This window comes from Prenolepis imparis, unplaced genomic scaffold (assembly GCF_030444845.1).
Source record: "Prenolepis imparis isolate NDT839.2.m4 unplaced genomic scaffold, iyPreImpa1.0 SCAF_1, whole genome shotgun sequence".
NCBI lineage: Eukaryota > Metazoa > Arthropoda > Insecta > Hymenoptera > Formicidae > Prenolepis > Prenolepis imparis.
The window spans coordinates 7,098,718-7,126,492 of record NW_028141159.1 but is presented as its reverse complement, the minus strand read 5'-3'; the positions used below and the strand labels follow the sequence as shown (position 1 = coordinate 7,126,492).

Sequence of the window (27,775 nt, the reverse complement as noted above, 5' to 3'; positions counted from 1 at the left end):
CCAGCACTTTTTTTCTTTTCAAACATTTGTCAGTTACAACGTGCTTTGACTCTCCAAAGCTCTGTATTTTAATAATCGTGCTACGGGTATTCCAGATGTTGCAGAAAATGTATATGTCCATTAAATTCAGGATATGAAATGTAGGAGCAATATTTCGATATATGAAGGCGCAGAGAGTATCTGCAGATTTTTTGTTTTATTTATAAGTTCAATAAATTGCACATGCATTGCGCATGGTGAATTCAATCTCAAAAGATATTATTGAAAATTACTTGACTTGCAGGATCATGCTTGACGGATTAAAGATTAATCAGAAATCTCGCAATCAATCTCGATGATAGTTTAGGTATACTGCACTGCGAGAGGCTACTTTGCAAGAGACTTAGTATATGCAATCGATAAAACAGCCACACAACCAGTGCTTGAACGTAGAAACGATAGCATTCTGTGTGTGGCATGGTTTCTCTTCTACGCCATACGGTTTTCCTTTATCAACCTCGGCAGATCCAATAGGGATTACGGGAGACTGGATGGGATAGCGCCACGGGATAGGATAGGATAGCATCTCCTGCAGGATTTCCGGGGGATCCTCTTCCTTCGATTCATAAATATCCCCCGGCTATAATACCCCGCTGAAAAGGCTCCCGTGAGTATCTGCGCGATACTCGCTATCGGTACAAGCTCCCGGCACCGTTGATGCAACCCTCCGCTCTCGCGAATCCATTATCCGCAACAGATGAGCGCAAAATTTACTTTCGCGTTGTATTCCGATAACAATGATCTCTCTTTCTGTACAGCAGTCAAAAAATTGACGAGGGATAGACGCGAGTGCAGTCGTAATAACTTGAATCTGTATGCTTCGATTTTATCGTCGTAATTTTACTTTACTTTGCTATTATTTTACTTTACTATTATTCCAAGTGAATTTGTAACTTTGCTCATCGTTAGGTAAATTAGCATTAGACAAATAGTTTGGATATGCAAATTTGATTGACCCGAGTTTCCGAGGTTCTGCATTAAATTATATATTATCTTTACGACTGGGTGATTTTTTTTATAAGTACGTACTTGATAAAAATAATATGACTTCTACATAAGTACATTTTATTTAATTTAATTTTGAACAAACTGTTAAACTACTAACTCTCGCGATGACAGTCTCTCGATGCTACGAATATAACGCATAATGCGAATCAAAACAGTTAATCAGCATCGGAAAAGATGCAACAATACTTGCAAGAATCGACTTAACGTGCCTTTTTTAGAAAAAGATGTTATAATATTTTTAATTCGATTAATATTTTTGACAATTATCAGAGCTGATTTTTGTCAAAAAATATTAATCGCAGATAAGATATTATAATATATTATTTAAAACATATGTTATTATTTTAATATTTTCAACATATTATATTGTATACCCCCATTACCGCTATAAAAATATTATAAAATAAACAATTTCTCACTCACCGATACGTGCAATAGCGGAGTTGTAGTACACAGCACATTGATCTGAAAACAAAATATTCAAATTATGTATATACATATGTGTGTGTCGAATATCTCATAAACAATGCAGTTTAGAAAAAATGTTTTATTTTGCATACCTCACAGTTGCCCCGATGTCGCCCGATGCCTCCCCGGGCCTCCTCCTCCTCTCTGGTCCATGGTAGCACTCACGACACTCGCGAAAATACGAATAATTACGATTGCCCGACACTTTACACGGCACTCCCGACGCGCGAAACTTTACACGGCACTCCCGACTTCCGACACGACGCGTGAATCGCACTGTGTATCGCAATGCTATCTGTAACAAATAAAATACATACATATATTAGAATAATCTTATTATTTCGCATTTTAACATACACAATATAAATATGTAAGCTAGAATTAACGATAGATATATCCACGGATCGCAACATATTCGCGCGCGCGAAAACAGATTAAGTTGGGTTATGTTGGCAAGAGATTTTGCATCGAATTTTTCGCGAAATATGCGTTTCGAACAATTACGCCTACATATTAACGTTGAAATTATGATATGCGATTGATAAATATTACAATACAAAGGTTAGAAATCGTTTCTAACGATTATGCTTACTAATTAATCACAACGGGACGCAGCTCCAACTGCCTGATACTCGCGGCGTTTCGGTAATGGCCGAAGCTACAAACATCGGCAACTTCACTCTAATAACGCGCGCGCGATACTATATACATGACTTAATATTAATAATTAATTAAAACTCGAAGGAGATTCGTTCGAAAAGATATATAGCTTTAGAAAGAAAAAATATTAATCGAGAACATATTATTTACAACATATTACTATTTTATAACTTTTACTATATTATTATTTTAAAATTTAATTAGCAAATTATGACATACAAAATATAAATATAAATAGGTAAGCTAGAATATTTAATTAGCAAATTTTATTAATATTTTTTGACAGAAAAATCAGCTGATTAAGAGACATTGAGAGAGAGAATGTCTCTTTCTCCGTAATAATAGTTTCTCTCTCGTATTCATAGAAATGTTTTCGAGATGTCTTGTGTATTTGAAGCTTGATTATTGTAAAAAATAATTAATTTGTTATATAATTAATTTGTTGTATAATAATTAATTTGGGTAATTTGTCAGTGTATCTACCGAGCAATCACAAACGTCTGATTAATGTCTTATATTACTACTGAAAAAAAATTAATTAAAGCTCTACATGACATATATGATTAAAGCGTCAGCTGATTAAAGCGTTGATTTACTAATTAATTTTTAAAATAATGTTATAAAAATTAAAATAATATAATATGTATTAAATAATAGGTTATATAATAGTTTAAACTCGATTAATATTTTTGACAGTTATCAGCTGATTTCTGTCAAAAAATATTAATTGAGAATAAGATATTATAACATATTATTTACAACATATTACTATTTTAATTTTGTAACATATTATTATTTTAAAATTTAATTAGCACATTAACGCTCTAACCAGCTAATTTCTGTGAAAAAAATTAATCGAGTTTAAACAAACTTTATATTACTTTTTTTTTAAATATCATTTTTTTTAACATAAAACCGAAGAATAGCGCGTGCATAGCGCGCGTTTATGTTGTTCTAGTTTGTTTATAATACTCAAATAGACCTTGATGTTTTGTAAAATAAATTATAAATTCATTCATATTGTTTAATATAAAGATATTATTCTATAGTATTGTACGTAGGTGATGTACTTTACTTTTTTTATTTTTTTTACTAAAGTGGTAGAGTAATCATTAATATATCGCAATGAAAATCGGCAGTAAAAACGCTTTCGTGTATTGCTCCTTAGGCGCGAATAAATTCTAGATTGATCGAGTTCGTTGCTAGAATCCCTTCGAAGCGGCAAGTAATATGGAAACTTTGCTTTCGCCTTGCGTCTCGGTAGGGTAGTAAAGTTCCCGGAAAATGTTACGGTAGACAAGTTTTTATCTCTCTCTTGGAAAGTTGCGCCATAAGCAGCCGATTCTCCATTCGTAGAATTCGTATTAAAAGATGTTCTGCAAGATGAAGTTAATATTTTCATTCGCGGGATTTCACAGCGAGCGTGGTAAGTCGCTAAATTAATTCCCGCTTTATTGAGTAATGAAATGATGCGAAATTGCTACTAATTTACAAACAAATCATGAATATATCATTACGGTCCAGGCGTGGTTTTATCCAAGTTAATTAGCAAATAAAATCAAAAGTTAATATCGACAAAGATAAATTTAGCAAGCAATCAAAGGGACTTTTGAAAAGCTTAAACATTAAGAATGGAAGAGGAACTCAACTATAGTCTTTATATAAAATGCTTTGAAAAGGACATCTTATATACTCCGTAAATACGATCGTTCTTACTTTCAACTCTTCTAAAATGTTCGCGCCGAAGAAAACAATATACTATTGTTCTTGAAGAAAGGAGAGCGCTTTAATAGCAGCTAATTAACGAAATACTACGTATTCGGTATCCCCGTTAAGACACGATCTTTTTAAAGTGTGGCTGTGACGTTGTTACACAAAAGAAAGAGCTTTTTTCGTTGCCGCGCTGGCATTGCACGAAAATTAATTATTAACGGGTGGCAGCTGTGAAAAATTTTCTTAGCGTCGGCTGCGCTTTAAGTATGCGATATCAAAAGGGTTACAGGTTACAAAGGATAATTAGTGAACTTCGAGTGCGTTAACAGATCGTACCGTAATTGGATCTCTGTTATCCCAGCACATTCAAGTCGCTGCTCGAATCTTCTTAACCATTCACTCGTAACGGCGGATTTTCTTTCATCACAGATTTTCATCGAGCATCGATTGGCAGTATGTATTGAGCACATTTTAATTAATGCGAATAAATTCCGCATATTAATTCTAAAAGTTAGTTTATTATTCAATAATACATATTTATCAGCGTTATCTATCGGATATGTTATTTATCGGAATAAAATTTCTTTCAAAAACACACTAGATTTTTTTTCTAAATGTTTCACCTGTCTCTTCGAGATAAAAAATACATTATTAACTAAAATAAATTATTTTGCAATGAAAAAAATTAATTATTAAAATAAGTTTCTTTCATTCCGTTTTATTCTTTCTTATTTTCAATCTTATGTCTGAAGCTCCTGCAATTTCGAAAATAGATAAAGCGTTTCGCCGAAATCAAAGCGTTCGCCTCCAGATGTGTCAAATAATTACATCAAAGAGGGATAATTATGTCGAAAGTGTACTAATTCTCTTCATCTATTCTCCAGTCTCAGATAGACTGGCAGCATTCTCTCCATTCGTAACGTGGAGCACGACGTGATAGAACGCAAGAAACGAGAAACGCAAGTTACTTGAAAGAGATAATGATGTATATCGTTTTAATTAACGTCAGCGCTCTTTAAATTTAGTCCCAAATTATGAGATGACTCATTAACATTGTCTATTTATATTTTTTTAAGCGAATATATTAACAATTCATAGATTAACTATATGTATATGAAAAAAAGTTTTAGCCTACATACAAACTTTAAATGGATAATGGAATGTATAAAATAAAATTCGAGTAAACAGTGACTTCTTTCATCAGTTTTTAGAGCCAATTTGCTAACAGAAGCTCTCAATTTGAATCCCGTATATATTAAAGTCATCTTTTAATTAAAAAATTATATTTCTGATTCTTGTAATGAATATGAGAGCTAGTTAGAAATATGATTAATCTGATAATTGAGAAGTATAAAATAAGTAATCTTTAAATATGATTTTATTGGTGTTTTTTAAAATCGACTATATTATCTATTTTTTAACATTCTCTATTCTCAGGGAAAGCTCAGAGAAATATAACAATCAAATCGTTGTCTCTTATCGGTCTTTTCTTATTTCTATCTTTGTTTCAATTAAAAAGTATAATATACTCTCTTGCGGTTTTTTGGTCTTTCCAAATATTAATTGCGATATCTCAAATAAGTATGATCATAATGCTTGTTATGCCGTGATCTTTTTTATTACGCTGCGCTTTAGTATCTCCATTACAAAGGATAGTAAATCTCAAGCGAACAATAGACACTGACTATTCTTGTGTGTGCATTTTCTTCAGCTCTTCTTTTATTCCAGCAACAAAGGAATTGCGAATAGTTATTGCATTCAAATTACATCGAGTTGGAAAACTCTCGATGCTCGATCCTACTAATTTCTTTTTATTTTCTAAGTATATATAAAATGCAGCTGACAAAGAAATAGAAAATCTATCACTGTTACGTGAAATCAATCAACAATGTCCTTGCATTTTTCTTTCTTCGCTTTCTTCGTGATTCTTCTCGTGAAACTTGACTTAATTTTTTAGCTTTGCTTGGTCATTATTGAGAAAACTTCAAAGAAAAATATAAGGCAGTTGACAAGATTGCATTAATCTTCGTTTCGATGACTCTGCATTTATCTCATTTATCCCGATCCTTTATCACCATCACCGCGGCGGCTTTTCTACGACCCGTCATTCTCAACAAACGAAATAAATTTCGTGACGTTTTTGGAATTGCACTCGCTGCCGACTTAATTCTTGAAATGGCAAAATTTTGAGAATCAGCGGTATTAGCGTACTTAGTGTTCCTATTTATTATTATTTATTATATTTATTATATATTACTTATATAGATTCTGTATGATCTTTAACGATCTTCTTTAATGCGGATTTACCGGGATTTATCTATCATAAGGGACAGAATCTGCTAATATTTACGTAGCGGTATAGGCCGATCACATACGAGAATCTACCACTTGACTCGTAAGCCGCAGTAGTTGGCATCGCTGTTGACTTCGGCCGAGCATATGGCCGTAAATACTCGGCCGTATCTACTTCAGCGTCGATGAATCTACGCGAGGCATGCATTGTACATCGAAGAGTGCCAGATGTGCCACTCACCGGTGATGACTGCCGCGCCATTTCTAGAGAAGTTTCTCTTTTAAGTACTTTTTGTCCTTAACTACTTCGCTACTTTATTTAATGTCTGTGCAAAATTTACGAGCATATGCGCATATAACGCCGTTGCAGCGAGCAGTCATCTTCTGCGTAGCTTATATTAGCAACGAGTACATCGTTCTATTATTCCAAGTTTAATGAAATTTTTAGTTTTAGTCTCAATTTTTAGTAAGACTCGAGTTAAAATTGCACCAATAAAAACGAGTATATTTAAACTTAATCCGTGTCCGATAAATATATCGCTTAATGTATGGACACACATCAATAATGTGAATAATATATGAGAATGCTATTGTAAAACGATACGAATTCAGCAAATGTAGATACATTAAATTTCTACGAAAAAGAGACGGGTTGTATACTACTTTTAGAATCGCGTTATCGCTTCTTATTATAGCAAGGAGAATGTAAGAGGCCGAAAAAATGCAGGAAAAAGATGAATATACGGATTTCTGGTTTCAAAGGAAAATGAGCATTCTCGGTTATATACTTATATATAGTTTTACATATATGTATGCGAGCATATAAACTGCATAAACGCCTTCTGCTTTTATCTCGTGGTATGCTCGCTACAAAGGTGACTTGAGCGCTAAGTGAGGAACAGTATAACTTGAATACTGTGAAATTCTAGGGTCGTATAATGGTGTCAATAAAACTTTTGAAATTTTTATATTACTTTTGAGAGATGAATATATCTTGAATCATTTTGAAATCACTTTGATACATAAGTTACATGCAGTTGAAAATTCTTCATACGATAGGAAAGCAAAAAAATGTCTCTAACACATATGTATATGTATATATGTATGTGTGAAAGCAACATCTCCGTACATTCATTTCTACATTAATTTTTAATCGATTTTTCTGCCCAATCGCGTGATAACTGTGAATCATGCGGTTTCTACCAGCTGTTATACGATTTTGGGAGAAACCGAAGGATGTTGGATTTGTGCCTGTACCCAACGAGCTCTTGGTAATGCAGAAAGCGTGTCACTGCAACAAATCCGTACTCCCGACATTACGTGTCCCGGGTAAATGCGGCGGAGTGGCGCTTTCAAAGTGCTCGGGACTCCTTTAAGTTACCTGAACGATAAAGTTCTTTGGAAGTCACCATCAACATTTTCGTTGCCAAAAAGTATTTCTGAATTTTGAAAATTCCAATATCAAAGAGGCTACGCAGAATCCGGGGACAATTTTGCGATTTTAATTCAGGATCATGTTTGTGTATAATTAAACATTCTTATAATCTGATAGAATATGTGAAAGATAGTCGATTTTAACTCATAAATTGAGTTTGGAAAGTTTTCAGCATACTAATAAAATGTGTAAAAAATTTTTAATTAAAAAAAATGTTTGACATGCTGTCAATTAAAATTTTCTTACATTTCATATATTTCTTGCGATATATAAATTCAATAGATCAATATAAATTTTTTTATAGTAAAAAATGTACAAATTGGGAATTAATAAAATTATTATGATATGATTTATAGTGTGTATGTATGCATATGTATATATATATATATATATATATATATATATATATATATTTACTAATACAATGTATTGCTGATTACCGTAACAGAGAGGATTTTCGCTTATTCATTGTTTGCACATATGTGTGCATTTAGATAGGATCGAACGTCATTTTGGTAGGATCAATCGTCATCCCAATGGGATTAAGCGCTAACTCTGTAAGCCCGTGCTCTCACATTGGATTAAATTTGCACATTGGGCAAATATGAGGCAATTATTCTGAAATAAATTACTATAGTTTCGAGTACGAGAGAGAGAACACAATAAATACGCTTTCACGTAAAGAATTAAAATAATTTTAAATAAAAATAATGTAGATCTCATGTCTCATAATCGCTAAATATTCATCATTGAAGAATAGATGAGTTTGTTTCATCTTTTATTGTCGTTTATTGAACGCTTTCGAGAAGTAGAATCATTTATAATCGACATCGATTTATAATATTTTGAATTTTAAATGCTTATATTTTTTCCAAATCATATTTGTTTGTTGTAGCCAATTTAAGCCATACAGGCTAATATATCCATATATAAATATATACATGCATATAATATATATATATTCAAAAATTATAAAAATTTTTTATATATTCTTTAATTAATTTGAAATTAATATTTTCTAGCAAAAATTTGATCGCGCGTTATTTTTTTTGTTATGGTTAATTTTTAAGATTATTCTATGTATTGGTATTAGATATATTAAATTAAAATTCTGTTAAAATAAAATCAAATTAAAATTAAATAAAGAATATATAACTTTATTTTATCTTTATTTTTTATCTCTATTGTTTTATCTTTATTTCAGAAAATAAAAATAAGCTTAACATTTATATATATTTTGCGTATTATATTTGTAAGCAGATTTTTAAAAATTGTTTTGCTTCTCTGAAAAGAAGAGAGAAAAGAAAATGCGCATAATTTTCTTGGAGAACTGATAGCGATATCGAGCCGACTTCGCGAAGTCACCGAAATTGCGAGATTCTATCTTGACAAGAATGTATCTCGCGTCGGCAACGGAAAAGCGGTTTAAGTCGCACCTCCTTGTGAAGATTTTGAACGGAGAAGGCAAGAGAAGAAGTCGGAGGAGACTCTTAACGGAATAGTAAATTGGCCTGGAAACTGCTATGCTATTTACGAACTGCGTTTCCTCTTATGGTCGATTTCGTAGCTTGCATTTTTAACTCGTCATTACGCAAAATCAAAATTATAAATTCCAAGAAAGAATTGAAAGATTTATTCAGTTGTGATTTTAGCGGATTTTAGGACGTGGTGAGAAATCTTTTCACTACGATCCAAAATAAGTATAGCACGAGCAGCTTTTCTCAAATAGGCAAATGTCCGTTTCCGGCGATTTGGATTTGGAATTTTTCGACGAAACCGAACAGTACTTTACCTTATGCAAATCAATTCAACCGGAGTGATCCGATTAGCGACTTAAACACTTGGCATACACCTCATAAACCTCTTGGCATAAACCTCTCGAAGCAAAGTCCAGATTTAACGAACGATTAAAGTTTTTCGGATTTACATGTGACATGCCGATTTGTCAGGGAGTTAATTTCTCTCTCCTTTGTTATCATAAAGAATACAACATGTTCAATAGTAACATACATGATTTACGTTACGTTGTAATAACAGAAATTTTTCTCATTATTGATGCGGTATTAATTAATTCTCTGTCTTTTCATCCTATTTGCAATGATCAGTGTCGCATAATTGAATGTTGACGTTATTCGCATATTGCTCAATGAAAATGAGTCAGTCGTTTATACACATACATATCACATATGCACACATACATAATACCTTGATTAATTCTCTTATTTTTGCTTGAAATATATATTATAATTGTTTACAATAAATTTAATATTGATGATATTTTTAGAACTTTGATATTTTATGCATAACGTCAAAATAATTAATACATATCAATAAAAGCAGATGAATTAAACTAAATGATTGAAAAATATATGATATACGATATTATTTTATAATACACATTATTTTATAAAATGTCTACTCTTAGATAAAAAGATGCATTATTCTTTCTTTAATCAAGCTTGCAATGGATTAGTTTGTATAGAATCATATTCTCATATATTGCCGGGATTTATTAATATTTCCATGGAGATTCTCACTACTAGATAATGTGTCGATTTTTCTTTTCCATTTCGATGCAACATCAAGCGGAAACATCTTCGTCGGGGATGTCAAACACGCTTGTGTCACGACGTTTATTTAGCGAAGTGCACCTTCTCTTTAGTGCTCACCTCTCCCTGGAGCCTTCTTTATCCTTGCTTTCTGGTAGTGCTATCGTATCTGATATAGTCGTATCCACTTTTACTCTATAAAAGTATATACTAGTCGGTCGATATCGTTCACAATGTCGATGGGAGATCGTTGTCCTGCGATGGTAGTTTCAGTTCCATCGGGATGTCACGAAACATCGCTACTATACTTTCTTTCATGGATAATATTGTTCAAAAACGCGTAAGATGGCCTTTCGAAAGAACACTCCATGTCAAGAGCAAAGAATGTAGTCTAAAAGCTTTATTGCGATATCACGTCATTGTCGTTGATATAATATTAATTTATGTAGCACGGTTATATAATTAATTTTAAGTTAATTTTAATCTATGTATAATAAGATTAATCTGAGATTTAAATCTAGATATTCCTGCCATAACTGTAAGAAACTGATAAATATTAGCTACTCATAAAAGTTCATTAAAAAGGACAAGATATCAATATGATTTCAAAAATTTCCTATTATTGATGTGCGTATATGAAAACGGTTCCCCAAGTATCATTTAATTCAAAATTGCCTATTTGTTAACATTTGAAGAATAATTAATTTGCATTAGAGAAGACACGACTAGATATAGCATAAATTGCAATGTTTAATATATAGAAGCATCTATAATTATAGTAGTATTATATTGTCATTAGTTTTTCTTCAAGTAAGTCTATCCTTCCATATAATGCTTTGTAAATATTTTACGTTTCTTCGCATCCAAAGCAACTCTTCTTTTCAAGTTTTTTTTTTGTTAATATCTGTAATTTCAACTGAGTTTCTTAGATGCTTTCACTTAAGTGACGGCTAATAATTTCGCACATTCTTGCAGAGAACATGTTCAATAAATTGAGAAAATAAAATCCTGTACTTTTTACTTGTAAATCTTGATAGCTATTTCCTTCTTTAAAACGAGCTAATTTATGAACAAATTTATATAAATGACACAAAATATTTTTGTGTATGGCTGAATTAAAACTTAGCATTGCTATGGGATTTTATATTGAAACTTTTATACAAGTTTGCAAATGTCCCACAGAGGAAGTCAAGTACATGTTTATTTTATATTATATTTATATAAATTTATTAAATAATGTTGAATATTTTTTTTTAGTGAATAACAGTTTACAATTTAATTCTAACTTTATTTCCATAAGTAATTTTCAATGTTTTGATGTGCTAGTAAAAAATTCGATAAATCACTCAATCTAATTCTCATATATCTATATTTTCCGGCATTTTGATGTGCTTGCAGGAAATGCGAGAGTAGTCAAGTTTTCGTTAAGGACCACCACACACACTGTATAGATACTTGTCGCCCTGTTACTATGTGCGGCGAAGTAGTCGTCCCGGAGGACCATCTTGACGTAAGTAATTACCCGATAAGTTGTCTAAGTCGAGTTAAACCGTGCAATAAATATCGAAGCTAGTCAAAGGAGTAGATCGAGTGGCCTATTTCGTGCAATGGTAACTTATATAAAATTCACAAGCTGCTTGCTTGACGCTATTGGTTACGGCGTATAATGATCAGAAATTTATATCTTTTTATGAGAATCTTTTTTCAATTAATTTTAAATTTTACATTTATTTTAGTTTATAGAATTTGGTATTCCACGATAAAAATTAATAAATTGTAAGAAAAATAAATATATATTGCGAACACGAACTATTATTGCTATTAATATCTCTATCAATTGTTTTCTAGTTAAGAAACAAGAACTCATATGCGTTAAACATGAATCTGTGACAGATGTCTTATATAATATAATATATAAATATTATAAAATATAATATTAAAAAATATAATTAATATGAATAAACTTTTAATTTCAATATTTTGTCTTATTAAATTTAACTTTAAATGAAATTACAACTGATATTATTTAAGTAAAAATTCTGATATTTATTAAAAAATTAAACATTTCCATTATTTATGATATTGGATATAGCGACAGATGTTTATTCGATCGATATAAGCGTTTACGTTGATCTGAAATTTTTGTCTAATATTGTTAAAATTCATTAAAAGTTTTAATATTATTTCCAGAATACCTCGATTCATTAAGTTTATAATTATCAGAATTAATGATCAGATACTGTAATTATTTACAATAATTTATATTTCTAGTTATATATAATTACTTGCGCGATTAAATCTATATTTTCGTGTGTGATTTCATCCGTATTTTTATATAAGAAATATTATATGTGCTTATAAATATTGTGTTCATAATATATGAAAATATTTAGTTTGGAAAACTTTTCGCTCATGAGAGATGATAGCCTGTGAACGTGACAGATGGCACGATCTCTACATTTTCACACAGAATGCGTATATCCATCGAAATAAGAGGCTCGATATTTCATTGATGCTTCATCTTGATCGATTACCGAGGCTCGTACTGAAGGGATGTGCTTTAACGATAGCCTGGAAACGAGAGGCGCTAATTGATGAGTAGCCCTGAGAGGCGAGTATGTGTCGGATAACTTATTAGAACGAAGGCATCATCATCCTTGTCGTTGACAGTATTCGCTGATGGCGTAAAATTATTTACCTTCTCGCCAAAGGTGTCTCGACGATAATGCGATTCTCCACTCCCGTTCATCAGCATTAATGTTTCCGGGTACTTCGTAGTTTACAGGCTACAATCTTCTTTACAGTACTTTGCGTCTGACACTCATTATGCGATGAACATGACTGTCTCTGTGTCATTTTATGTTTCTGTGTCATTTTGCTGTAGAATTCTTGACGTCAAAAGACGCGAGAGATATATCTATTTTTTTCTCTTTTTTTCTTTAATTGATAATTATTCCGAAATTAAATTCGACCTCCTTAAAGCATTAATAGCGTTTTCTCAAATAATTTGCTATATATTCTCGAATATGCACGTGTATACAGGTCTGCAGAACTTGCAACGCGACGGGACATAATTGCGGAATTGCTGAGGGGAGTAAAGCAGGTCCGGGAATCGACGGTGCCGATTTTGTCTTCTATGTGTCTGCTATGCAGACTGAGAGATGTCACAAGGGTTTAACAGTAGCCTATGCTGCTCATTGTCAACAGGAAGCTGCTTTAGACCGGTAAGTTATTCGAAGCAATATTTAATAACAATAATATCTATAGTAGATTTAACTAATATAATTTAATATTATTGATAAAAGTTTTACTTATATCGGTATTCATATTTAACATAAGTAAATATGTATAAAGAGTTTTTTTTAACTTTGAAAATTTTTAGCGTATAGAATAAAAAATATATTTTTTTATTTTTATCTATAATAGAGACACATATAATATGTAAATTCAGTTTTCGCGATATTGTGATATCTGAGAGAGAACATAATTAATAATATATTGAATAAGTGCCTGTCACGTGATTGAAACATGCACAATTTCCGTTTGTATGAACAGAAGGATAGAACGAAGGCAAACAACATCTGGTATGAATATATTTCATGAGGACGTCGGATTAAATATTTGACAGGATTTATAAGAGGAATTGTTTGTACAAGCGATTCAACAATGGCGAATATTCATATTAATGACTTTCATTAAAAAGAAATATTTTATTTTATTAATACAACAAATAATTGTTAAACGTGGAATTACTGAATCTCTTTTTATTTCGAATTGTTCTAATTTGTTGCTAAATAGCTGTTTTTAATTGTATTAACCATTGTGCCAAATAAATAATTTATTTATGAGTAAATAGATTTTATCATTAAAATTATTGATTATTTGAGAAATACGCGAGGAAAAAATAGTCCGCGATTTAGAAAATATTTTATAGGACCGAATTCGTAATCGAAAATTGCAGAAGCAAAGCTCGACGGTGTGTGTGATTTGATGTCTAACTTTATGAATCTGCCGAAACGTGAACGCATATTGAGTAGATTAAATTTGTCTGTCAGGTACATACGTCGTGCACGTCGTACCACGGTCGATATAAATGGCGTTGCGCGAATTTTATTATTCGCACGACGTCTGATCGTGATAGATCGACGATATTCGTGCGTCGCGTTACCGCATGCTTATGGGAAAATCCTTGAAATATATTCCAGTGCAAAAAATATATGTATTTTACATAATGTTCGCATATGTAACCTTATACAGTTTTTGATATCGATTAAAGTATTTTTCATGGTAATTATACTGTAAGTTTGGCACATGTTTTAATTTACGATATACCATATACATGTATATATTTTTGTAAACATCTTGAAGAGTTTTTAAGTATATTTCGCGCGAGGAAATAACAATACAAATTCGGGATGCTGTAATTAAAATAAAGACGAAAGGAGATTACGCAGCTGCTAAAGTGAACTAAATTGCTTCCAGGCCGATAGCTGGCCATGCCAACCTCTGCCCAGGAAGCATCAGCACGAAACCGCAGGAGTTGGAAACGTTGCTCAGCACTGTTAAACACGAGATCCTGCACGCTTTAGGATTTTCTGTGAGCTTATACGCTTTCTACAGGGACGAGAATGGCGAGCCCAGGACGCCTAGAAGAAGCGATACCGGAAAACCACCCCTTAATGAAAAGTACGTTCTACCTTGTACATCTTATATTAAAGTTCCTTTATTCGTGCGCGAAAGATACAGATTCAAAATTAATTCTCTAGGCATTAAATTATTAGCACATATATAAAAATTAAGAGTTTATCGACCGCGGAAATATATTTTAAATTCGGTTGCAAATACGATACAGTTACGTATTCAAGGAATGTCTGATACTCTAGTTAGAATACCAAATATCGCTCTATCTGCGATCGATTCCTTTTATGTAGATTTCTACCGATATAGATAAAGCTTAAATCGTTAGCATAAAGTTACCATTAAGGATTTTTCAAAATTAGAACATTGCACGGATATTATTGATTATACGGATATGATATATATCATGGTATAATCGATCAAACTCTCTTAATTTAATTTGTAATAATGTGATTATTTTTATGGCATTTTCTATGGTATAGTTTTTTCAGCCAGTTAATTTATATTTAATTTTGCTGACATTATTATCACTCAATGCTTTCGTATACTTGACAGAAACGGTTTTCCTCGTCAATTTATTATTCGACTGTGTTGACTCTTTTTTTTTTCTCTACTTCTCTTATCGGTTGTCTGATGGTGTATCTGCCTTTAAAATTGGAAAATTCCTGGTATTCTGTTCTATCCAAGTCGACGGGCCGTAACGAACTGGCTTCCGGCGTTGGCAGATGCAAGTTCTTCTCCGCACAATCTTTCTTCGCGTGCCTTTCCTTCTGTTTTCCCGTTTCGCATCCGTTACCTCTCACTACTCTCGTAGTTACTTCTTCTGTTCTCCATCATTGTTCCTTCGTTCTGTTTTCTATTCGCTATCTTGCTCGCAAGCCTCTTTACCAAGTGGTGAAAATCGACGTCTTTCCACTTCGAATTGCGAAATTCCAACAACACATATCCATGGCGTTTCCGAGTTATAATAGATTTCGGGAATGACGGTAGCGTTTTTCGCTTCTTCTTAAAGCTCGTTCCGGGCGTATAATTTTCCAGTATGTTCTCAATACGTTTCTCCAACGTGACTTTTTTTCAGATCTCATGAATTCTCGCGTTGATTTGCATTTTGAATGATGACAGAAATAAAAATTCTGTCTTTCTCTCTCCCCCCCCTCTCTCTTTCTCTGATAGAACATCACTCATCGCATTGCATAACGTTGGAAAATTATGAAGCTACTCAGTAATGTATGCAGAACTTCTTAAACTCTCGAGAACTTTTTGCCGAGGAGTTCTCTGATTCTTTCTCGACGACGTTCCAGAACTCAAATTGAGAGACAGAGAGATTTTCGTCGGAGATATTTGCTGCTCGTTCTCTCTTTCTCGTTCTTCGCAGTCGCTTGTCCTTTTAATTTTCTTGCCTCCTCCTCCTCTACGTTTCGTCTATCTCACTAGAAACCCTCTTACCCTCCGTCGTCCTTCACTACTCCTCGTTTTAGTTCTAGTCGTCCTTTCCGTCCGTTTTCGCTCGGCTTCGCAATCTGCACGTTCTCCGTTACAAATTCCAGCGTTTCCTTGCATTTCCTGCCATCCATCTGCTCGTGAACGCGAGCGTTCTCACCCTACCGCGTTTGAATATCTCTACGGAGATCCTCTTACGTTTAAGGTTTACGCTAATCCGCGGCAACACATGCGAAGAGAGAAAGAGAGAGAGATAGAGAGAGAGAGGGGGATGGGGGGATCTTTATAATCTTAAATTTCAATAAAATTTAGATTTTTTATAATGCGATGCTATGGTATTAGATATACTAATTGTTTACAAAATGATGAGCCACTTTTGCCTTTAGAATAAATAATTATAGTACCTACTGTCATTAGCTTTACAATTAACTTCATAATTGTTTCCTTTATTTTTTATAAAAATATTCCAATATTATTTTTATCTAGTAAATGATTAATAATGCTGATTAAGTTTTTTGCATTAATTAATTACACATTTATATTAGTTTTTCTTTTACCCGTTTTAATTACCCATTTTAATATAAATAAATGCAAATTATCCGCATTACTCAAATATGCGAGTTTGATAATTTAATTGTATCACTGTTTTAAATTGCAATTGCAAATAGATAAGAAACGTAACAATATTCGAGTGGTGAAATATTTTCATAACTCATGTATTTTGGTGCGAATTAATGCTTCGGAAAGTATTTCGATGAGATTCGAAAGCGTTTTTACAAGCAGAGAAGTTTTACATGAATTTAATCTCTCCTTCGTTGCTTTTTAATGTGAAATTGAAACAATTCTTTTCTGGAACGACATTATACATTCGATTTCTACACTCGTGATCTATCATGTTATACACTATTTCCAACAATTTATGCATATGAAATACGTTGACGAGCAATTTTGCGCTGACGCTCAAGCGTAATAATATTTTTCACCTCGTGCTCGTTCCCGGCAAAATGGCCATTCGCGAATTCATCCGTCATGTCGAAATAGGATATAGAAGGGGCCGGCTCGCTGTCGAAAACAGCGTTTCGCCGACGTATCACATCAATCATTTTATATGAAAGATAGACAGAGAGAGAAAACACGTGAATGAGAAAGAGAAGAGATTGAAGTACAATTATATTTATCTGCTCGACACTGTAAAGTCACAAAGATATTCAACGTTTGACATATAATAAATATGTTATAAAAAGAACTTCCGCAATCTTACCGATATAAATCGAGAAGAGAGCGCGTGTATATTAGGAAACATACAACTTATATCATATAGAAGAAAAATATCATAAAGAGAAAACGAATGACAAAAAAAGGAACCGAATAAATAATCACATCAAACGTTTCGATGTGATTCGAAATACGTACAGATTATTTTATTGATTTCCCATTTTGCGGTAGATTAAAAATGCCGATACGAAGTGAGGGATCTTAATTATTTTGTTTCAATTATTGTTTCTCAATTATTTACTTTCTAGCAGATATGTTGATTTAATTCAAAATTCAAATCAAGTTTTGAGCATTCGCGAATATAATCCGCGGCGATGATATCATAGCGGTAAAATTATTATATCGGATGACAACAGCAGCTTTCGAATCAGCATATGCTAATAATGTTCGTTTCGGGTAGGTTGCAAACGCACCAATGGAACGAGAACACGATCAAAACTGTGGTCAGGCCTCGCTGGCAAGTGCACGGCGGTTATGTAGAGAGGACCATGCAAATGATAGTCACGCCTCGCGTCCGCGCCGAGGTTCAAGCGCACTTCAATTGCCCGGAACTTGAGGGTGCGGAATTGGAGGATCAGGGCGAGGACGGCACGGCTCTCACGCATTGGGAGAAGCGTGTGTTCGAGGTGCGTAATGCTCAGATAATCCCCGATCTTCATATGTAATGCAGTAATATTCGAAAAGAAATTTTTAATTTTTGCGAATCTATATATCTTCTATAGGTTGCACTTGAATATTTCAATAAAAAACAACGTTTGACAAACAACGATTGCTATTCTAAAAATTGATTTTTCCGTCTATTCAGAACGAAGCGATGACGGGTACACATACGCAAAATCCAGTTTACTCGAGAATAACACTCGCTCTTATGGAAGATACTGGTTGGTACAGTGCCAACTATTCGATGGCGCAAGAGCTAGGATGGGGGAGAAATCTAGGATGCAGCTTCGCTATGAAATCCTGTAAGGAATGGATATCCTCCAAATCATCCCCGCTATCGTATGTATACTAAGATATTCAGGAAAAATAACCATGTATTTTGCAATGACCATTACGAGAATATTTAAATATTTCAGGGGAAAGTCGATCCATCCTTTTTGCAACAAGGTGAAACAGGATCCGTTGCAAACCGAATGTACGGACGATCGAAGTTCAGTGGCCTTGTGTAATCTAGTAAAACATCCGCAACCGCTGCCCAAGAAATATCAGGTATAAAATATTTATTAATAAGAATTAAGAAGAAAAAATATTTAATAATTTATCGGTATTTCAAAATAAAAGAGAAAAAGAGAAATATTTATTAATAAGAATTAAGAAGAAAAAATATTGAATGATTTATCGGTATTTAAAAGTAAATAAAAGAGAAAACGAGAGCGAAATGTCTACGTAAACGATGAATACATCGATCGTATGAAAATATTCGCGGTATGTGAAGAATCGGGATTGACGATTTCTTCCATTGTAGAACTTCGATTCAATACCTCACGTATCATCGGGAGAGGAACAATACTACGGCGGTTCGGTATCTCTGGCAGATTATTGTCCTTACATACAGGAATTCACGTGGAGAGCAAAGAATATAGTAGTCAGGGGTTCTCACTGTCTTTACGAGGAGAATAATCCGCGTAAGTCTCACGGCACACACACATCTTGTGTGCATCGAAAAGAAATGCACACATGATGGATCTCTTTCGAAATACATCCTTCTTTTAGACCCGGACAAGAATTTCGCATTAGAGAAGTACGGTCTTCATTCGAGATGTTTCGACCACACTAATGACATGTGGGAGGAGAGAACTTGCAAACAAGCGCGACAATGGCAGCATTGGGGTTCCGGCTGTTATTTGTATAAATGCGAGATCGGCAGACTGCACATTATGGTGAGTTCGTTATGATATAAACGTGACGATATAAACGCTTATATAAAAAGACTCTCATATAAATTAAACATGAATGCGATTGTGACGAATAAATGAAGAGAAAATTTTGTCTCTTTTTCAGGTCGGCAATTATACTTATACTTGCTTCCATGCTGGACAGGAAATTATTATAAGAATTATGCAGAACGGTTGGCTGCACAAAGGGGCTCTAATCTGTCCACCTTGCCGAGATATTTGTCAAGTATGAATAGTGTATAAATATGTATATATTTATGGTTTATTTTATAAAGTGTAGACGTAGCGCGATAAAACGATATTTAATGAACAATAATGCGATATTCTATTTTATTTTTTAAGGCGGAATTTAAAGAACGAGGCGAATGGTGCAAACCAGGGGATGAACATCCACCTTCCACGTATTATCACAAAGACTATCTCCACTGTGCGTCTGCAAATAGTTTTGGCCTAAGCATACCAACGTTTATTATTGCAATGTTATCTTTCGTCGTTAGATGATACGTCGTTCGCTTTAGTTAATGTGTTTTAGCATTACCGAATCTAGATTCATAAATATCATTTAATGAACTATGTATCATATTTCGGCAGTGATATTTTTAATCCGGTCTGAAAATATTTCATTTCTCAATATATATATAAAATATTTGTTCAAGTTTTTATTGGTGTATCGTAAAAAACGTAATGGATATTGACCGAGGTGACAATCGTAATTAGACTCGTTATCTATACGAAGAAACGATAAATTTTAGCCAAAGGATAAAGAAATTATCAGGCTTCAGGTGTGCTATGCGAACGATAGGTACGCATATATACTATGTTTAGATTTAACTATCTGTAGTGATAATATGACGAAGCATTTTTAGTGCTAATCTCATATTATATATGTTTCCTTCGATTATTTATAGCCGACTTGTGCTAATTTTATTATTATACATTCCATACTACATATGATTAATTCTTAGACACGTAATATATTTTGATTATTATTTTGAATGGAAACACGTTGTTTAAGATAGACAATCTGGTCGATTCAAGAGTGAGTTACCGTAATCGATAGATAATTGCTAATTATTTGACTGATATACTGAATATACACCGCCTGCAAGCGCTGCCGATATAAAGAATAATTTTCCTAATTAATTTCCCGTTGAGATTTTATAAATAACATTAAATTTGTTGTAAGTTTATCTTTAAATAAGTTTAACGGAGAAAGCGCAATATACGTTGCTGACAAATAGCAGTTAAACACATATTTTGCATGACACAATAACGCGAATAATAAGTATATCCGTCGAAAAAAAAAAGTATATATATATGCATATACATAGAGGGTGTTTCACTAACTGCGTTATATGTCATTTTTTAAGAAACTACTGAAGATATCGATATAAATTTTTATTTTTAATTATTAAACATCTTGTGTACGCATATATACATTAAATACATATATTTGACATGTAATCCACTATTTACGAAACATTATTGATCTAATTTTGTCAGCAAAGTATAGTGAGTTTTTTCTTTTCATATAATCGTCTCTGAGAATCATATTTAAATTAAGCTTTATGAATAATTAAACTTTAAGTCCAACACTAAAAGAATGTCAATTTTACATTCCATCAAAAATATAATATAACAGCTAGTACCTTCTCTGGCACACACAGTCTGTGTATTATTAATAAATATGTGACATTCCTAGTGACATACGTGTAAAGAAGTTCGTATAAAAATACGAAAGTCATATCGAACAATATATATGAATAAGTATGTAAACTCTTAAGCGATTCAAAAGCGTATCCGACAAGTCAGTTTATCATTCACAATTATTGATTGTTGTGGAACTGAATGAATATTGCGAATGTATGTGGTGTAGAAAATAAATCTTTGTATATATAATTTGAAAAATACGAAGTCTAATAATGCAACAAAACTGCGACAGTAGCTTTTGCATAATATTAAAATTCTATATTCAATTACATATATGTCTTAATAAATCTTATTTGAATATATTAATGCGATAAATATATGTATATATATATATATATATATATATTGCATTTCGATTATCTGTATGTTATTAAAAAATGGAATACTTTTCTAGTTTTCCATTATTTCAAACATATGCATCGTCTCAATATATAATTTTTACGAAAAGCTATTTTCACTGCAAAGATTTAATTCATAATAAATGATTATATCTGTATGAGTGTTATTTGATGCTATTTTTCAAAATGCGTGTTATTTATGATTTTTTGGATGTTTTAATAAAGATATGGATAAATCGGCGTAACAATGTGCGCAGATTAATCCTAAATAAAATATCACTGTGCAAATACTATTATACTGAGAAAAAAGCAAATGTGGAAGTACATGAATTGTACATACTAAAGTTTGTAAATTAATTATAATAGAATAAATCTTTAGTCACAAATCAATCTTCACATTATTTTATTCTTTATTAATTATTTTTAAGCTAACTGGAAATAGCAATGGAATATTTATAATTATTTATTATTTGCACGAAAATAGCAATTTTGATATCAAAGTGAGACATTTTAAGGATATATATATTTACCGATCATATAAGACGCGGTACGCATTAATTAATTCCATTCTTATAACACATATTCCAATTTTGATATATTTGAAAAATTTTAGTGTAATTATATATGCAAGCATTTAATCTAATTTTGTACAGAGATAATTAATATTTAATACTGTGTAATTTGTAAAGAACTTGAAGATATCACAGTATTGTACTACAATACTGCAATGTATATTCGAGAACATTTCTCGTGGATTCCTGCGATGTCGTTACTCGACATTAAAATGGACTTTTGATTTGTTAACGTGCGCCATTTGCTGAATATTAATACTGGGCGCGTTAGATATCAGAAAATAAATATTAGAAGTCGAATATGTTTGATTATAATTCTATAAGGCCCATTTATAACTTTATCGAAGACGTATGTATGTATATGCGTGTAGTAATGTGTGCGGCTATTTAAATACGTGTATCATAGATCGTATTCAAAATTCTAAGTTGTTATTCTGTGAAATTTTTATGAGCATGATTAGAAACTTGTATAAAGTTATTAGAATATGTGTTTCAATTGTTAATTTGCTTGTAATCTTCAGCATTACACTTCGTTATAACGAATATTAAAAAAATATAGATTAGGTTTTAAAAAGTTAAGACTCATAATAATGCTACATTATATAATCATACTGTTGCGCGGTACAGGAAAATCGCGCATATAATTTTAGTTATTTTATTTTTAGTTAATTAAAATATACAAGCTTGAGGTCACAATATTCATAAATAAATAATTATTATTATTTTATAAAAAAAATATATATATTATACTTCTAATAAATTAATAAAAAATATAAATTACTAAACACATTATTTTGAAGACATTAGAAATATACAAATTAATAGATAATGATAAGTTTCAGAGATATTGTTTTCTAATAATAATATATATATCAGTAAAAGATATATTTTCAATTTAATGTATCCAGAAAAAAATATATTTTTAATTTAATTTTAATTTTGAAAATTATTTGCAATTATTTTTGTTAGAAATGTTATAATAGAATATTCACTGCAATTTCAATAAAGAATTACTTATGAAATATGAATGTAATGTAGCATAACTAATAATTTTTTTTATATTTGATTAAATTGTGCCATTAAAGAGAAAGGAAATAAAAATAATCTATGTATTTTAATATAATAAATTAAATAATCCTTTTTATTATTCAAATAAAAGTTATTAATATTGGCGAAACTTTTTTAATAAAAAAATTGAATAGTTAAGTAAGATTTAAATACTTAAATATTAATAAGCTCTAACAATAAGAATATGTTCAAGAAGTGAGATTATTTTTACAGACATTGATAATATAACGATACCAGATATGTATACCAATTCCTAGATACATATTTCAGTTTAATAACGAAAAATAATAATCGATAATTATTAAGTTTTAGCTTTAGTTGTTGCATACGCAGATTTTGTCACGAAATCAATAATGAATTTAATCTTTTCTTTTGGTAGATTATTGATGGATATTATTGTAAGCGTAAAAAAATATTTTTCTGTATTTTTACAAATATTAATTCTGGATTTAAAAGAATGTTAATTCTGAAATATATTTGAATTCGTTAAAATTTAAAATAACATTTCACTGTATATACTGAATTTTACGATTTTACGAAAACGAGCTTATAGCTGAGATACGGAAAATCGTTTCGTAATAATATTAATGTTGTTGCAAAGAAGTATATGAAACACAATTAATTTTAATATTAGGTTCTATTTGGTTGGGTTAAAAAATATGTAAATAGCATATAAGATGATGAGTACACTTTGAAATATATTTTGATTTGTGACCTAATGTAGAATGTACTAAATCACCGAGTATTTAAACCATTTCTTTGCATCGTAGCACATTAAAAAGTGCTCACTACCTCGGCTACATTAAGCAATCTGTATTTTATCGCAATCGCCACTAAAGAGGTATATAAGAAATATAATGTAATATATAAAAAAACTCTCTACCTCTAGTTTATTTTTAGCCCATTCACATTCGGACAGTGGATCTATGAGATGTTACATATTATATATGTGTGTGTGATATAATAACTTTCACAGATTTATATCTTACTTCGTATATTTTATTTACGAGAATGAAAAAATGATTTTAAACTCACCAACACAAGATGCACAATAGCAGTGTTGCAGGTCGCGGATTGCTGCTCTGAAAATATTAAAATTATATACATATACATATATAATAAAATTTTTTATTATTAATAATCTAATTATAATGAAGTTTAATGTAATATTCTTTTTATTTTTCTGTAAATTACCTTTTATATCCATATTTACTTTCTTTCGCAAATTATATTTTTTTAAATTTTATTCCAAATTTATTCTTAATAATATTAATTTATTTTCAACTTTAATTTAATACAAATTTAAATAATAAAATATAAATTATATACATAATTATATAAATAATATATAAATTATATATATATATATAAAATTATATATTTATATAATATTAATTTATTTAAATTTGGTTTAATTATAATCTGCTTACCGCATGGTAGCTTCGCCGGTGCCCGATCCCTCCCCGGGCCTCTTTCTCCTCTCTTGTTTGTACTTTAGCGTCTTTTTGGCACTTACACAGCACACGCCCGCGAAAACACGATCACGCTCGCGCATTAATCAGCAAAATAAAATAATCGCACGACAATTTGAACGACACTCCCGACCGTTAATAGTACGCGACTCTTTATACGGTACTTCCGATCTTAATCGCGCGATACTTTGTGCGGAACTCCCGACATTCGTACGTCACTTCATACGGCACTCCCGCTTTTAATCGTACGCATATTTTATGCGCTTTTGTTAATTGTATGCGACGCATATTTGAGAGAACAGCACGCGACAATTATAATTAAACGAAGCTGCTACGATCCGCACGGCGCGTCTCACGAAGCGAGAAATCGCCGCAGTCATGCCAACTGTCTAATTAGAAATGATTAGTCTTTCGCGATGAATCGATCATTGCGATTAAGCGCGAAAGACTGGTAATTTCTAATTAGACAGTTGGCATCACTGCGGCGTCATCCCGTCGTGCGACGCGCCGCGCGGATCGTAGCTTCGTTTAATTATAATTGTCGCGTGCTGTTCTTTCAAATATGCGTCGCATATAATTAACAAAAGCGTATAAAATGTGCGTACGATTAAAAGCGGGAGTGCCGTATGAAAAGTCACGTACGAATGTCGGGAGTTCCGCGCAATTACGATCGAAAGTATGGTGTAAAGAGTCGCGTAGGTTAACCGGTTAACGATCGATAGTGCCTCTCAAAGTGCGATTATTTTATTTTGTTGATAAATGCGGGTCTTGTCATAATTAATTGTGTTTTCGCGAGCGTGTATTAATGTGTAAGTACGTAAAGTGACATGTACATGAGTACGAGTAAAAGAGAAGAAGGCCCGGGGAAGCATTGGGCAACGGTGAAGCAATCTTGTAAGTATAGGTTATAACTTTTATTTCGTTTATTATTTATTACTTGTAAAATTATAATAATTACTCGTTTATCTCCAACGATTGATTTTACATAAATGTATAATGTAATGGATTTGGATACTTTACTTTTCAAAACTTTCAATAACTTTTAATAATTTTTTAAACAAATAAATTATAAAATTCTCATAATAATACACACAACTATTTTATATGAAAATTATATTTTATCATATTTTATATATATTTAGATCTAATTTTTATTCGACGAAATATAATTTATATATAATTTACATAATTTATTCGATTAATTGCGAAGGACTATAATTTTTATAATTATTTTTACAGGTGGCATTACTGCGTCGCGTATAATTAACAAAAGCGCTTAAAATATGCGTGCGATTAAAATCGAAAGTGCCGTATAGAGTCACGTACGATTAACGTCGGGAGTGTCGTTCAAATTGTCGTGCGATTATTTTATTTTGCTGATTAATGCGCGAGCGTGATCGTATTTTCGCGGGCGTGTGCTGTGTAAGTGCCAAAAAGACGCTAAAGAACAAAAGAGGAGGAGGAGGCCCGGGGAGGCATCGGGCAAGAGCGGAGCAACCATGCGGTAAGCAGATTATAATTAAAATAAATTTATACATATAAACTATATATAGAACAATACAAGCGCGCGCTATTTCTCGATTCTATATAAAAAAGAATAATATTTTTATATAAAGTTTGGTTTAACTTGATTAATATTTTTTGACAGAAAAACAGCTGATTAAAGCGTTAATTTTCTAATTAAATATTAAAATAAAAATATGTTATAACAATTAAAATAATAATGTTATATATAATATGTTATAATACTTTAAACTTGAATAATATTTTTTTACAGAAATCAGCTGATAACTGCCAAATATATTAATTGAGTTTAAAGTATTATAACATTTTATTTAAAATATATATATTTAATAATTTTTATTACATACTATTATTTTAAAATATAATTAAGAAATTAACATTTTAATCAATTGATTTCTGTCAAAAAATATTAATAAAGTTAATTTGCTAATTAAATTTTAAAATAATTATATGTTATAAAATGTAAAATAGTATATGTTGTAAATAATATGTTATAATACGTTATCTGCAATTAATATTTTTTGACAGAAATCAGCTGATAACTGTCAAAAATGTTAATCGAGTTTAAAGAATTATGACATATTATTTAAAACATATTATTATTTTAAATTTTATAACATATTATTATTTTAAAATTTTATTTACAAATTAATACCTTATTAATATTTTTTGACAGAAATCAGCTGATTAAAGAGTTAATTTGCTAATTAATTTTTAAAATAATAATATGTTATAAAATTTAAAATAATAATATGTTGTAATTCTTTAAACTCGATTAAAATTTTTTTGATACCAGCTGATTTCTGTCAAAAAATATTAATCATAGATAAGGCATTATAACATATTATTTATAACATATTACTATTTAAAATTTTATAACCTATTTTAAAATTTAATTATCAAATTAACGCTTTTTAAATATTTTTTTACATACATCAGTTGATTAAAGCGTTGATTAATTGAGTTTAAAGAATTATGACATATTATTTAAAACATATTATTATTTTAATTTTATTACATATTATTATTTTAAAATTTTTACATACATTAGTTGATTCAAGCGTTGATTGATCGAGTTTAAAGAATTATGACATATTATTTAAAACATATTATTATTTTAAATTTTATAACATTATTATTTAAAAATTTTATTTACAAATTAGTGGACCTTATACGGCGCATACTTATATTACGTATATTAAATGAAAAAATTCGTACGTTCGTATGTTTATAATATAAAAATGATCTGCGAGCAATGTACTATCGAAATATACAAACGATGAATTTTTGGCTATTTTAAAAATATTAAATATCGGTACTTTGTAGCTGCGGATCTATACGGCGCAAACTTATATTACGTATATTAAATAAAAAAATTTGTACGCTCGTATGTGTTTAGTATAAAAACAATCTATAAATAATAGATATCATCGAAATATATAAGTGATGAATTTTTGGCTTTTTTAAAAATATTAGATATCGATACTTTGTTGCCGCGGACTTTATACAGCGCAGACTTATATTACGTATATTAATTAAAAGAATTTGCAGGCTCGTATCTGTTTGATACAAGAATAATCTGCAAACAATTTACTATCAAAATATACAAGCGATGAATTGTTGGCTCCTTTTAAAATATTAAATATCGATACTTCTTAGCCGCGGATCCTATACAACGC

General features: G+C 31.2%; 1 protein-coding gene and 1 long non-coding RNA gene across 2 annotated transcripts in view; one reads left to right on the top strand and one right to left on the bottom strand.

Annotated features, from left to right (window-relative positions):
* Positions 1-21,850, top strand: part of Invadolysin (leishmanolysin-like peptidase, invadolysin) — a 256,032-nt gene extending 234,182 nt beyond the window's left edge. Inside the window, exons 6-15 of the mRNA XM_083052517.1 lie at positions 11,563-11,674; positions 13,207-13,388; positions 14,647-14,850; positions 17,918-18,143; positions 18,323-18,516; positions 18,594-18,726; positions 18,983-19,142; positions 19,231-19,397; positions 19,519-19,638; positions 19,755-21,850. Coding sequence (XP_082908643.1) covers positions 11,563-11,674; positions 13,207-13,388; positions 14,647-14,850; positions 17,918-18,143; positions 18,323-18,516; positions 18,594-18,726; positions 18,983-19,142; positions 19,231-19,397; positions 19,519-19,638; positions 19,755-19,913 — 1,657 coding nt within the window. The 3' untranslated portion in view covers positions 19,914-21,850. The remainder of the gene's footprint in view (positions 1-11,562; positions 11,675-13,206; positions 13,389-14,646; positions 14,851-17,917; positions 18,144-18,322; positions 18,517-18,593; positions 18,727-18,982; positions 19,143-19,230; positions 19,398-19,518; positions 19,639-19,754) is intronic.
* On the bottom strand, positions 1,427-24,861 carry LOC145944306 (uncharacterized). The gene is made up of 3 exons (XR_014426651.1): positions 24,531-24,861; positions 24,136-24,182; positions 1,427-1,810 (listed from the first exon to the last, which is right to left on the bottom strand). It is a non-coding gene; the product is annotated as an uncharacterized LOC145944306 (long non-coding RNA).
* Between the last annotated feature and the right edge of the window lie 2,914 nt (positions 24,862-27,775).